Below are 15,582 nucleotides of genomic sequence, written 5' to 3'. Positions count from 1 at the left end.
CAAAATTGTGCATTTACTATTCAAATCATAAGAAGGAAATACTGAACATTCTTTTAGTGAAGTACATACCTGCACCAGAAGCCACAACAAGATATTTTTAATTTGGGTTTGTGCAAACAGTTCCATACCAAATTTTACACAAATAATGGCTTCAGTCATTGTAATTGCCCTAAAAAAATAAATTTATTCAGATTCTCTCCATTTTTTTGCTATTCAAATAAATCATTAAAATCATTAAATTATTAAAACCATATTATTAAAATCATTGTATTATTATTTACATATTAAGCTTTCAATATTTCAGAAAGAAATCACTTTCTTTTAATATTTAAATACTTTTATAAGTGAATTAGGTGTCTAGTTGGCAATGGTTGCTATTTGAAATGCTTCATTGGTTTTTAACTATGTTTATTTTTATACTTGAGTTTTAGTATTAATCACATACTGCAAGGAAGCTAACAGCTTTTTTTTGGCCAAAAAAAGCTGTTAGCTTCCTTAATATCCATAGTATCCATAATATGGATATTATGAATAGTACACAGCTCATTTAATCCCCTCCTCCAACTTCACATTCTTTGATATAATGGCCACCTTCATTTTTAGATGCTAAAATAAAATAAAATATAAAGTAACTAAATAAATACATAACTAAATAAAAATAAAATAAACAATCTATGTGTTTCCCTCCTCTATCAGGTAACTCTATCTAGCTGACCTTTGAATTTCTCCTCAACCTGAATATCAGCCTCAACCACCAATAGAGGTAACTTATATCAGTAGCAACCTGCTGGTTAAGAGAAAACTTCTACAATCCAGTCTAAATCTCTTTCTGTGTAATTTAAATTTATGGCTTCCAGTTTCATTATTAAGGTTAATTTGCACAATCATGTTCTGCTATTTGCCAATGTAATGTACTGTTAATACATTCACAGTGTGTAAACATGGGGAAACTCAAAATATAGTAATGTTTTAAAACTGGAAAATAAAATTAAGGTAGCTAGCCATTATACCATTAAGCAAAAAAAAAAAAAAAAAACCCTTAAACATATTGTGTATGTTTATATCAAAGTGAAATGAAAAGTATGATTTACAGGTGGTATAATCAACTAATGAGAAATAAAACAGCTGAGAATCCTGATTTTGTATAGTTAAAAGTATAATTCATACTATTAATCTGACTTTGATAATATCAAAGTACTATCCATAATATCCATATTATGGATAGTACACAGACCATTTAAATCCCCCCCCCACCTCCAACTTCACATTCTTTGATATAATGGCCACCTTCATCTTAAGATGCTAATTTAGATTAATTCTAATTCCATTTACTTAATTTTAGTTTGGTTTCAAAAATTGAGCTACAATTTATTTTTTAAATTTTTGTCTTGCATTTATAGTATGAGTTGTTAAGAGTTGAGTTGCATAATTTACGTCATGTGTTCCAATAGTCAGTGAAATTCACATTTCATATTTTAATTTCTTTTGAGTTTCAGGTTTTAATGTCTACCATATTTGCACTTGTCTTTAGTTTCATCTATCTTTCTTGGTTGCATAGGCACATTCATGGTTAGTTCATTCTACAAGTGGATTATGTGAACAAGAATCCACAAGTGGATTCTCTTTCACACATGGATTTCCACAAGTTAGGGGATTCTGGGAATGAGACTATAGGTGTGAAGACATGGACTTCTGGAGCTGATGCAAGCCGATAAGTTTTCTTTTAAAAATTTTATCATATTTTTCATTAGTTAACATATTAATTTGTGTTTTAAAAATAGATTAAATAAGTTTAGTAACATTCATTAGCTTATTTTTTAAATTTAGTTAGTTATTTTGTAAGTTACAACTCACTACTCATACCGCTATTGTATCAGTGTTTTAGCAGGAATATCGTAGCATAACTAGTAACACAGAAGATTAGTAGGGTTTTAATAACTTTTTCGGCATACAGATGAAAATTGGTACTGAAACTGTTCCATGTTATGTGAAACCATGCTAGTTGAGGTTTAATTATAATGAGTTTTAATTGAATGCGTACCAGAGAAACAGTCTATAAAAAAATTATAATAAATCTATAAACAATTCGCACTTGATAGACAATTAAAAGATTTGAAATAAAAAAATATTGCAACAATTTTATTAATGAAAAGGTGAGAGATATAAAATATCATGAGAGATGAGAAACCAGCTTTATTGTTTATTTAGGTATTTCAATAATAACGTCTGGTGAAGTCGTTTTTTTTCTTTTTCTCGGGGTACAAATCTTTGTAGCATCGAACCTAATCTTGAAAAATTTGCCGTATCTTGATGCTAATTCAACATTCAGATCTCCATTCATAATCTCCTCACAGGCCATGTCAACCCCTCAAAAAACTTTCTCCAATACTTCTGTTGAAAATTCTTTTGGTGCCACTTCAGTGTTATCCACTTCACAATTGTTTTCCTCTTCTTCATAAGCAGTTCGCTCATCAATTTCAAGGAGAGTTGAATCATCTAAGTCATATACACTGGCAATGTCCAAAGTTTCGAAACACAAGTCTTTTCCGATCTTCACAATGTTTTTGGCAATTGTCTGAATTTGTGATTAAAAACCAGTGAAATCATTTACCAAATGGGGCAAAACATGCTGCCAAACAGAATGCATGTTGTTGGCAGTGATTTCTAGTCAAGATGCAAATATATTTTTAATTGTATTTTAAGGAGTAAAAAATAAAAAGTTTGAAAAGCTATCACATTGCCTCGTCAGGATGGAATTAATAATACTGAACACCATTGCACATTGCAGCTGACTGCCTGAGGGGAGCTATTGGCACAGGTGCATGTGATACAATAGAGTTGCACTGCAGAATATATGTACACATACCTAGGCTACGACAATGCAGAATATCTGTAGAGTACATGTCTAGGCTATTGAATGACTTTTAATATGTACAGTAAATTTTTGACTTAAAACCATGTTATAGTGAAACTCACGCTGTTTGAAGCAGGGCTAAGTGAGGTATTGCTGCATATCTTTTGTATTTAGCAAAGGATATAACTAATTTAACACTGTGATTGTTACGGTATAGCATAATTTGATAGTGTATATCTTGAACTTGATACCTAAAGCATAACGTAAAACTATATAGCGGAATACATATTACTGCATTAGCATAGCATAGCATAGTATAGTATAGTATAATCAATAAATTTATTAACCATATTAATCATATTTAAATGGAAACCATTCCTCAGCCTAGAGCAGCAAAGCAACGTACACAAAGTAGTGGACGTGCTGTGGCTCGGGGTAAAACCAAAGGAGGTGATTCCACAATGCATCACAGCCTTAAAAAATGTACAACTTGTGAAATGTTTGGGGACATTTCTAAAACAGGACATGATCTAGCCAAGGAGGATGGCTTTGTACGTGCTAGGTGCACAGAGTGTCAAGAAATTAGGCGTCAACTTAGCGTTCAGATGGGTATCTATGAGAGTTTGAAGAGTAGGGTAGATGCCCTTGAAGGAATTGAAACGAGAGCCATCAAACTCTCAGCTGCCCAACTCAATGCCAGCGCTCACTCTTGTGCATCAGACAACACAGCGGCAATCTTCAGAGCATACTGCACTAGTCCCACAGGAGCTACTGTTGGTGACTCTACTGTCAGGGAGATAGGAAATATATTTCGCAAAAATGATAGGAGGAATAGGACCAAGGTATGTCTGCCAGGGACAAAAGTTGATGAAATTGCAGAGCAGATATAATCTTTTACAGCACAAAGGGTGATGTCGATGTACACATTGGCATTAATAACATTAAGAGTAGGCGATCTACAGACCTACTTAACAAGCAACAGGTCAATGTTGAAAAAAGTTGCAAGTTAGGATTAAATTTGAAAATATCTGCAATTCTGCCCATACATGACAGGAGCAAGTATATGATAAGAGCCTTGTCAATTAATTCAGCCCTGAACAGATTGTGCAAGGCGATTGGGGTAGAATTTTTTCAGAGTCGTCTGTGCTTGTTCACAGGAGAGATTATTTCTACAGGGATGGGGTACACTTAAATAGAAAGGGTGCAAGAATATTTGCTGATGCTATCAAGGCAGTGTTATGTGGGTCGGAAAACTGCTAGCTTGGGGGGGCGAGGGAGATACGCAGACTAAAAGGTTAACAGTGGCTGTAGGCAGAGGCAAAAGTGATTCTTGCACTGCTTCTATTAGAATGAGCAGCAGAATGGAAAGCAAGGCAATGGAGATTTCCAGGACTGTTGGGAGTCAAATACATGGGTTGTGTTAGGGTAACCAAGAGTAGGAACAGATGCATGTATACTTGCATATACACCAGTGCTAGGAGTATAGTTAATAAATTTGATGAGCTTGAAGTGTTAGTCAAGACAACAAAGGCAGATATTGTTCGGATATTGGAGACGTGGTGTCACACAGATACAATGTGTACAGGAAGGATAGACAGGACAGGAAGGGAGGAGGGGTTATGCTATTAGTTAAGAAACACATAAAATCTAAGGAAGTGCATCCAATTGATGTTGGTGGACAATGCAGTGTTGAGCCTGTTTGGTGTGAAATAAGCACTGGGAAAGGAAAAATGAGAGTAGGTGTGTGTTATAGACCTAATGAATCTGATGGGTATAATGAGCAATTGTGCAGAGAAATAGAGTGGGCCAGTATATCAGATTGTCTTATAATGGGGGATTTTAACTTTCCAGATACTGACTGGAACTTGTGGATTGGTCACTCTCACACTAGCAAGTCTTTTGTGGATTTATTGGGTTGTTGTTGTTATTTGGTTTTAAGGAGCATTAGCAACTAAAGCCATATTGCTCCGGGGATATGCGGTGGTCATTCCCTGACCTTTCAGCATCCTCCGTTTTTGGTGGTCACGGGCTAGAACCCCAGTCTAATTAAGAACTGTGTGATATGCACTGCCACTCCTGCCCACCTGGCTACGGAGGTGCCGGATTTATTGGGTGACTGTTTTCTATAGCAACATGTTTGAGAGGCAACCAGAGAGACTAATACTTTTGATCTGATTATCAGCAGTGATTATTCATGCATTAAGAATTTGTAGATAAAAGAACCACTGGGTGACAGTGATCACAATGTACTGATGTGGGAATTACTTCCAAGATGTAACTACCATCAAGGCTAAAGGGATGGGCTTTTTCTTTCATAAAAGTGACTACAGAGGTATCAGACAGTTTTTAAATTCTGTACAGTTCAACAGAATTGGTACAGAATTGGTACTGATGATGTTACCAATGTTGAATTCTACATGGGAAGCCATCAGGGACTTAATTTTAGAGGCTACTAGGCTTTTCGTTCCAACTAAGAAATACTGTTCAAGGTTTAGGCCTAAATGGATGTCAGAGAGGAATTAATGAGGCTCATGGAGAAGAGAAGAAAAATGTATGGTATGCATATAAAGTATCAGGTGGCACAGTAGCCTATGGCAGGTATAAACTAGTCTGTAATCAAGTCACAAAGGAGGTTAGGCAGGCAAATGCAGATTACAAGAAATCTTTGACAAAGGATGCAAAGAAAAACAGCAAAGAGTTCTTTTCTTATGTAAACTATAGAACGAAAGGAATGAATCAGATTGGACCACTTAACATAGATGGGTTGACTGTTGATGATCATGCTCAGGTAGGCCAGAAGGGAAGTGCCAGAAGTTTATCAAATGCTAACAGGGAGCTAAGTGATTTTGTAATTACTGAGAACAAAGTGGAGCATAAATTATTGAAGTTAAACATAAGGGGGGCACCTTGGGTGGGTGGGATAAATCCAGTTATATTAAAGGAGGCAGAAAAGGAAGTAAGCAAACCCTTAGCCATAATTATGAGAGTTTCCTTGGACTCAGGTGAGGTCCCCATGGACTGGAGGTGTGCAAATGTATCATCAATTCACACAGGGGGTTCAAAAGGTTACACAAGTAACTGTAGACCTCTTAGTTTAACTTGTGTTCCAGGGAAAATAATGGAATCACTGGTTAAAGAAGCACTGCAGGATCATCTAGACAAGACTGCAGTAATAGATAAGACAAAGCATGGGTTTGTTAAAGAGAGGTCTTGTCTGGCCAATTTGATTGGATAATATGATGTGGTCACAAAGGAACTGAATGCCAAAAATCATTTTGATATCATATAATTCGATTTGAGGAAAGCTTTTGATACTGTTGCACACGAAAGACTGCTATACAAATTGGAGAGATATGGCATTAAGGGTAAATTGCTACAATGGATAAAGGGATGGTTGAATGCGGGATGACAGAGAGTCATAATCAATGGACACTGCTCTTCGTGGACAAAAGTTATTAGTGGAGTTCCCCAGGGTTCGGTGTTGGGCCCATTGTTGTTTTGTGTATTTATCAATGATATTGATGAAGGTATATCAGGTTTAATGTCCAAGTTCGCAGATGATACAAAGGTAGGCAGGGTTGTTAACAACAGTAAAGACAATATGCTACTCCAACAGGATCTAGATAAGTTGGGAAATGATCTGAGAAGTGCCAACCGAAGTTTAACATTGACAAATGTAGAGTACTGCATATGGGAAGCAGTAACCCCAGAGTAACGTATCAACTGTGTGGTACTACACTGACAAGGTATAACGTATGTTTGTGTCAGACGGCACCTGGGATTTCTCCCATCTCTCTGTGTGTTTCGCTGTATCGAGGACAGTACACTGTCAAGCCAGAGACTTGAAAGTGCGTGGGCCGTGTCTGTGCAGTGTGATATGTTGTGCCCATTGTTTATCCGGCTTATTGGCCGCCAGGCCCCTAGTGGGGCCCGATGTTGCCCATACCCTGCCACGTGGAGGCTAGCTGGGTGTATCTAGTATCACAACAAATTTCTCTGGCAGGTCCTGCCACCTAGTTTCCTGGGATTTCAGTGGCTAGGACCTATTAAAAAAAAAAATTTGCGTTTGACATTAATGCTTAATGGGATTGCTGTTAGGAAATTGCTGGTTGGGGTTGAACGCTAAAGAGATGTGTTAAAGGCCAAATAGGTCGGGCAAAATTTTGATGTTATTAAATTTAGACATGTGAGGCTATAAGCTAGATAAAAGCTAACAGTGTTAATTGTCTTAGAGATTTACACGAAACCAGTAGAATTTAGACGTTGATTATAATTTGGCGGCATTGTTAAGGGTGTACTCGGTCGATTTAGTGAGAGGGAGGGAGACTGAAGACTGGGGGAAAAACAGATAGAAGAATAGGGATGATAGAGTAGGTATCTCCAAAGAGGTCAGTGGAGACGAGCCCCACCTCGAAGAATGGGGAGTAGGCAGGGAGGAGAGGAGACAGAGATCCATCTCCTCCCTGCCCTGCCTGGGGATGGGGTTTTAAAGGGAACCAGGTTAGAGTACCCAGTTCAGATTGCCAATGGCGTGTTGGCAGCAAAGCCGCCGAATGTCTTCGTCGGTATCATGTCCAAGCAGTGTCGAATCCAGTATGAAGGTCAAGCTGCCCATCCTGCTCCGGGGGTGGGATATGTTAGCTGGCAGTGGGGAACCCAACAGGCGAGGGGGTGGGAGAGACACACATTTACTTCATTCATAGGTACTACACTGACAGTGGTAGAGAATGAAAAGGACCTGAGAGTAATTGTGCAGGCAGATATGACGTTTTCTGGGCAGTGCAGACAGTCTCTAAGAGTAGCTGATGGTGTCTTGTCAATGATATACAGGAATTTTTCTAGGAGGGATAAGGAGGTGATTATCCCCTTGTATAAGGTAAAGGTCAGACCATACCTTGAGTACTGTATGCACATCTGGAGGCCACATTTTAGGAAGGATATAGAGCTGCTGGAACGAATACAAAGAAGAAGGGCAACAAGATTAGTGAATGGAACAAAGGGTTGCTTGTAATTTGCAAAGCTTAAAGCCTTTCTTCGTAAGAAGAAAGGCTTTATGTTTTGCAAATTACAGAGTCCGGAGACTTGGCACCTGCAAGGTGATCTGATTGACGTGTATAAGGTCTTGAACGGTTTGAGCATGCTCAATGCTGATGGGATTCTTCCTCTTGCCCAGATTAATTGCCTGACTGGACATAAATTCAAACTGAGGAAACAGAGTTGTAGAATAGATGTGCAGAAATTTGCCTTTAACTTTAAGGGTTTGCATACATTTTAAAAACGTATGCAAACCCTTAGCCATAATTATAAAAGCTTTCCTGGACTCAGGGGAGGACCCCATGGACTGGAGACGTGCAAATGTGTCACCATTTCACAAAGGGGGATCAAATCCAGGGGCTCACATCTGGTGAGTATGGGCTTGGCACACCCAGGGTCCTGAGCTGGATATCATCATTTTTCTCTTTCTTGGTGATTCCCTACTACTCTCTCTCTCTCTCTCTCTCTCAGGGTAACTCAGAAATTTTTTTTTGGCTTGTGCACCATAAGCCTCAGGCTTCCTTGCACCATATGGCTAATAATAATAATAATAATGATAAAAAGGGGTAGCACGAGTAATTACAAACCTGTTAGTTCAACTTCTGTTCAGGGAAAATAATGGAGTCACTAGTTAAGGAAGCAATGCAGGATCATCTAGACAAGACTGCAGTTATCATTCACACACAGCATGGTTTTGTTAAGGGGAAGTCCTGTCTGACAAATCTGATTGGATTCTATGATGTGGTCACAAAGGAACTGGATGCAAAAAATAATTCTGATATCATATACTTGGATTTTAGGAAAGCTTTTGATACTGTTACACATGGAAAACTACTATACAAATTGGAGCAGAATGGCATTAAAGGCAAGTTGCTACAATGGATAAAAGGATGGTTGAGTGGGAGAAGACAGAGTGGTAATTTAATGGACACTGCTCTTCGTGGACTAATGTTATTAGTGGTGTTCCTCAGGGTTCAGTGTTGGGCCCAATGTTGTTTTCTATATTTATCAATGATTCTGATTAAGGTATATCAGGGTTAATGTCTAAGTTTGCAGACGATAAAAGGTTGGGAGGGTTGTTAATGATAGTACACTACTGCAATACGATCTGGAAAAGATGAGCATATGGGCTGAGTGGTGGCAACTGAAGTTTAACATTGACAAATGAAAGTACTGCATAAGGGTAGCAGTAACCCTAGAGTAACGTACTAACTGGGTGGTACTAGACTCTGGGTAGTGGAGGATGAAAAGGACCTGGGGTGTAATTGTGCAGTCAGTTATGAACTTTTCTGAGCAGTGCAGACAGGCCACAAGAGTAACTCATGGTGTCTTGTAAATGATATACAACAATTTTTCTAGCAGGGAGGTGATTGTCCCCTTGTATAAGGCAATGGTTAGGATACACCTTGAGTACTGCATACAGGTCCAGAGGCCTCACTTTAGGAAGGATATGGAGCTGCTGGAACAAGTACAGAGAAGGCAATGAGATTGGTGAGTGGAACAAAGGGTTGTTGTTACCAAAAAAAGCTTAAGTTCTGCAAATTGTACCATCTGGAGACTAAGGATCTGTGAGGTAATCTGATTGAGGTGTATAAGGCCATTGAGGTGTATATGAATGGTTTGAGCAAGTCATTACTTGCTCAAAGGGGATGGGATTCTTCCTCTTGCTTAGATTACTAACGTCAATGGATATAAATTCAAATTGAGGAAAGATAATTGTAGAATAGATGTGTGGAAATTTGCCTTTAGCAGCGTGTGGCTGACAGCAAGAACAAACTTTCATCTGTTGTAGCGGAGGTCAACAACTTAGATAAGTTCAAGGCAGAACTAAACAAACATTTGGAGTGAATGGATGGGTGAAATGGGAAGGTTTTTTTTTTTTTTTTTTTTGGCTGATGCTATATAAGCTTGCTTTCTTGCACCCTGTGTCTCTACTAATGCTAATGCTAAGTGAGCCATGATGGATATACAACTATTTGAGAATTCACAGTGGCTGATGTTTCCCAAAATGCCTGCCGTCGTCCCCTACTTTCTTTTGTGTTATTATTCATCTTGGAGTGGGTTCTAGTGTTTGCTTTTGGGATAGGTACACGGGTATAGAGAACTTGCATTATTCCAGGCTGCAAATGCACCTATCTTTGCAGTTATCTACTGTTGTTCTTACTTCTCTGGTTGAGTATTGCTTAAAACATTACTGCTTCTCAAGCATAATTTGTTGTAGTTAGCAGCAATTTTCACATGTGGTATCATTTATACCCTATATGAAATGTGCTACTAATGATAACAAATTATGCTTGTGTGAATTTAATTTGATCAGACTAAGTATTTGTTAACATTGAAATATCGAATCTTATAAATACTTTTATTTACTGTTCTTGCCAGTAAGAAGACAAAATTAACTATACTGAACCTATTAGTGAGTGAAAATCTATTTGATACAGGCATAGTGCCGTACCTCCCTTGCTTTTATATGCTATTTCTTGAAATAATTACAGTAGGGCATCAGTTATCCAGAATAATTAATGTCAGACCTCTTCCAGATGGCAAAATTTTCGGGATAATCGAATGTAAGGTAAAATTAAATAAATTCTGTTATACACTGATTTGCAAAACTTAAGGACCAGTCAGGTTTTCACTGTAGCTTCTCATAGGAGTGGCCTGGATATGGGAAAAGCATACCAAAGGAACCTCGTGAGGTACAGAAATGATAAAGGAAACAACACCAACACAACAACGGAAAAAAAACGGTACAGAGGGACTTTATTCAAATATGGCAACATAGCACTGTCTGCCATGACACAGATGCATCACTGCAAAAGATGGAACAAAGGGAAGAGGTGGTCTTCAGTAGGAGATATTGACACTCCTAATGTCCATACTTAGAACAATGATGTTGATAAGTTCTTACGGTAACATCGTCCATTCCTCTGTCCGCCGTCTTCAGCTGGTGAACATTTTCTGGTGGGTATGGATGTGCTGCTAGGCATCTCCCTAGAGCGTCCCATATGTGTTCGATGGGATTTAGATCGGTATACAGGCAGGCCAATTCATACTAACAATGTCCTCACTTTCCAAAAGCATATCAATAGTGCCACACCCAAAATGCAATTGGGTGTGGCACTATCATCCATAAACACAAACTTGGGGGCCAATGGCATCTTGGAACAGACGCACACGGGGAAGGATTACCTCAGTACAGTAGCGTGCACCGGTTACAGTACTGCCTTCCAGTATCTGGAGTTGTGTACGTCCATCCAAGATAATGCTTCCCTAGACAAGAATACCTTGACTGCCATATCGATCCCTTTCAGTGATGTTTGCGGGGTGATACCGTGTGCCAACCTCTCGCCAGATTAGCTGACATCCAGAATCACTGCTGAGACTGAATCTATTCTCATCAGTAAAGAGTACCTTACCTTATTGCACTGCTGTCCAGTCCTTGTGTTCGATGGACCAGTGTAAACGGTGTCTCCGATTGGTAGGTGTTAAAGGGACACAGCATACTGGCCACCGGGCAAACAGTCCAGCTTTGTGGAGTTGCCTAGCCACAGTAAACCGTGATATCCTGTGCTCCTGTGCAGCTGGTTTGCAATGGATCCTGTTGTCTGGTGTCGGTCCCTCTTGGCCTGTAGGAGTGTATAATGGTCGTCATTTTTCGTGGACGACCACCACTGGTCCTTCGAACAGCTGCACCTGTTGTTCTGAAGGCCGACCACGCACGTAAGACGATGCTATGGACAATACCGAACTCTGCAGCCACACTCCTCGCACTTCAACCTTCCTCAAGCTTCCCAATTATTCGACCCCGGGTAAAGTCATCCAAATGTTGTCTACTGGCCAGTTCTTTGTCTGTAGCACTATATGAAACCAATCGAACGTATGTAACAATCATGCTCACCATTCAGTAATTTGCACATAACTGCTGCTTTTATCTGTTTATGTGAGTCCTCTCATCACAATTCAAATTTTTGCATATGCACCAGCTTTCTACTGAACGGCCACAGTTATGCAAATCGCCAAAGGCTGTTTTGTTTGATTTTGTGGTTGTAACTTTTAGAAATAGTGTTGGTCTTTAAGTTTTGCACATCAGTGTAATGTATTAAGGTAAAAGAAAAAGACTTTGAATAGCGTGAAAAAAACAAATTTGTTTAATTAAAAAAAATAATAATAACTTAAAAATTTGCATATTTACGTATGTATATGTATTCAGATAGGTATTTTTCTGCAAATTTTATGTGGAAAAAAATTTAAAGTAATTTTTTAAAATAATGTTTGACTGTTTTTTTTGTGAACTTTTTTTTTTTGCTGTGAAATCTCTCAAGTTCCTTAATAATATCAATACGATTATGTCACATTCTTCCTGGTTTTCTGCCCATTTCAGTGCTGTTTCTTTTCACAGACATTTTACCGTAAAAAAACCAGAAAAATAATAAACTGCAGTTTTGGGTCAATATTATTCTTACCGAATCTCGAGCTAAACTAAACATAATATGAAATGAAGAGAACAAAATATATAATGGAAAATTGGGTTCACAGAAGCGAGTGACTAAACTCTATATTCCAAGAAAACCTGTTAGTCCTAATCCAACATTTCACCAGATATACAACGTAAAAAAAAAAAAAAAACAGACAGAAATACTCTCATACCATAATAAAAATTTGTCTCAAATACTAGCATTAAAAAAAAAGAAAGAAAAATCAGCCTTTCAAATAATTCTGGATAACCGACATTCTATTCTACTTTCTTTTCAGTTTGAGGGTACAGCAAAATGACAAAACTATATTTGGAATGGTGCCAGCGTTCTTAGTAAGTATGATTAGGAATAGCAAAGAGATCAACTTTCTTCACAAATCCAAACCAGAACCCAAATAAAATACTTTACTGAGATGTCACATACACATTAGAACAATTAGTGTGTCCGTGACAATTAATCATTTTGAAAAGAGCATTTAGAGATATTGCTTTATTTCAGAAATACAATAAACAGAAAGCACTTGTTTGCAATGGTGCTCTTTAATAGAGTGAATGCTTTTCCTTTTCTATGTAATTTATCTACATTATGACCTTCAAAACTTATATTGTCCATCAGAAATGTAGTCTAAGTCTCTTGCTGAAGACAGTGGCCATGCCATCTTTGGCTGTTAAACGTTTTTCACAATCATGTGACAAAGGGAGAAGGGGAGAATCTAAGCTAAATTTTTATTTTAGCTACCAGACTGAATTTCTCTTATTTGACACCGCTAGGAAAAACTGTTAAAATTTCAAGCATGATTGATGGACCCAGCTGTCCAGATATCATAATCATTTGAAAAAAATTGTAAAATTTGGTAATACCATCAAAGAAACAAAAAAATCACTGCCAATAATTTTATAACTCTTAGCATGCATATTTAATAAACAAAGCAAAATATTCAGATTCACTAAAACTTACCCAAAGACCCAGCACTGAGTTCCAACTCTCTTACACCGTGTGTCTGTTACATACGTATAATATTGTCTAGAGTATAAAAATATAATCTTATGATCAGCAATACAAAAAAGTCATATTTACTAATGTAGAGGCCTGTAGTGAAAGTAAAAACTAACAAAGCTGCAACAATGGGTACACTCTACATATGAATAAACTATAAAGAGTTAATTTTACAAGTTAATTAATGTATGGAGTGCGTTACATTTCCAACACATTAGCACATAGTAATAATTCATGATTTATAATTAAAAAAAAAAAAAAAATTCCGTATAAATTGACTTTTGTGCACAAATGTCATTTTATACAAACGTCAAAAATTTTTTAAGAACATTTTATTTCTGCATATCTACATATTTCCCATTCATTCCTCCATTCAGAGCACGGCAATACAAGTAATATTGTTTGCTTCAGCTACAATATAGGGCATATGAATAGCCCATGTGACATACATACAGAAAAAACAAATAACTGACAGATTTCTACTGGTCCAATTTCAATGAAATTGTGAAGGCTTGACAAATCATTCTAAAAGAACCAAATAAAAAAATTCCATGAAAATCCATCAACTGAGAGTCAAGTTATTACATGCATATGGATGAAGAAAGAAATAATAATTGTCAAATTTCTAATGGTCCCAGTACAATGAAATCTAGGATGGCTTGAAAAATCTTTTTAAAATAGTCAAATATGAAATTTTATGGAACTCTATCCATTAGGAGTTGAGTTATTAAATGGACAGATGGATGACAAACAAATGGACGTGGTGAAGACAATACCTGCTTTAAACATATATATGCTAAGTTGCCTAAAAACACATATTAAGATAACTTTAGAAGTAAAGATAGGGCTGTAATCACAGAATGTTCATTAGCAACCAAAATAAAAATAAAATAATAATAAAATAACTTGTAGAGAAATAATATACCCTTAATAGTTACATCAAATACAGGTTGTAATAAGTTTATCTGCTGATGAAACAAGATTTTAAAGTTAGCCACGTGAAGTTTGTTTCCTTATTTACTATTAAAAAGTCTTACTTATTAAATATACATCAATGGCTTTTATGAATTATAACACTTAAATTTCAGATAGTTTCTTGAGTTTTTAATGAACATTCTAAGAAATCTAATTCTTTCATTACTTTGCAATAGTTTTCATAAAAATTAATAGCATACAGTTTATCAATGATAAACTGTATTTAACTTCCAGTCCCCTATACATGATTTAGAAAGGAAACTATATAAAAGGAAACACTTCTGTGTTTTCTGGCTAAGAACATCATTTAAATTTAGAAATACAGACTATCTTATGTCATGAGAGATTCCTAATTCTCTTCTTTGGAGGCACATAATTTAGCTATGCATATTGTTAATTAAGACTGTTAAAAATTAACATAAGCTCGCAAAAGGTTTTGAAATTACTTTAAATCAGTGTTTCCCAAACTTTTTTGCTCACAGGCACCTTTTGGCTTTGAAAAGTAATCACAGATCCTCACATCCTAGCTCAATTAAATATGGAGTGTCTGGATGACAGGTATTCAAAATTAAAAAGTGATATCTCAGAACTGATTTATTATGGTTACAATCTACTTTTTTCAGACAGACACAAAAAATAATTAATGAATAATAATAATCTGGCACTATTTGAGTATACAATCAATTGTACCTCATAGGCTACTAGTGTAAAGAATGGTGTTTTTTCGTCTCACAAAATCCTTTAAAGTTGGGAGTGGTTGTAGACAACTGAATTCTCATGTCAGGTGAGACAGCCAGTCTGTAACTATATTTAGATTTTGTTTAAAAAAATAAGTAAAATTCAAAATATCCATTACAGAAATTATCCATGGATCCCCTGGGAAATATGCTCTGCAGACCTGCAGAGCACAGTTTGGGAACCACAGCTTTAAATAATTAGCCAGTTAATAATAAACAAAGAACTAACATAACCACATAATTCTATTGTTGAAAATCCACTGGCAAACTGCTGCCAGATAAACAAAGAATTTCTGCTTACTTGCATAACCTTACAAAACTGTAAAAAACTAACAGAAATATACTTGGAAAGGCTATTTCTCTTACTCACCTGTTTAGAACTGGTGAGTAACAGAATGCCAGGTGAGTAACAGAAATAGCCTTCTCATTCCTCATCACAAGAATTGCTAACTGGTAAAAGTCAAAATAAGGGTCACATGAATAACAATTTAAATGTCTTATATTACTTTTC

The 15,582-nt window shown here is 36.8% G+C and overlaps 1 protein-coding gene across 1 annotated transcript in view; it reads right to left on the bottom strand.

The window, feature by feature from the left end:
* Positions 1–15,582, bottom strand: part of LOC150084421 (phosphatidylserine synthase-like) — a 235,729-nt gene that overhangs the window by 34,814 nt on the left and 185,333 nt on the right. Inside the window, exons 10-11 of the mRNA XM_090375214.1 lie at positions 13,321–13,386; positions 70–169 (exon numbers count right to left, since the gene is read on the bottom strand). Of these exons, the coding sequence (XP_090231340.1) occupies positions 70–169; positions 13,321–13,386 (166 nt within the window). The remainder of the gene's footprint in view (positions 1–69; positions 170–13,320; positions 13,387–15,582) is intronic.

The sequence above is a fragment of the Mastigoproctus giganteus genome, chromosome 6 (genome assembly GCF_048544385.1).
Source record: "Mastigoproctus giganteus isolate SK-2022 chromosome 6, ASM4854438v1, whole genome shotgun sequence".
Taxonomy (NCBI): Eukaryota; Metazoa; Arthropoda; class Arachnida; order Uropygi; family Thelyphonidae; genus Mastigoproctus; species Mastigoproctus giganteus.
Note: the sequence above shows the minus strand (reverse complement) of the source record. Positions and strands in the feature narration are given on the sequence as shown.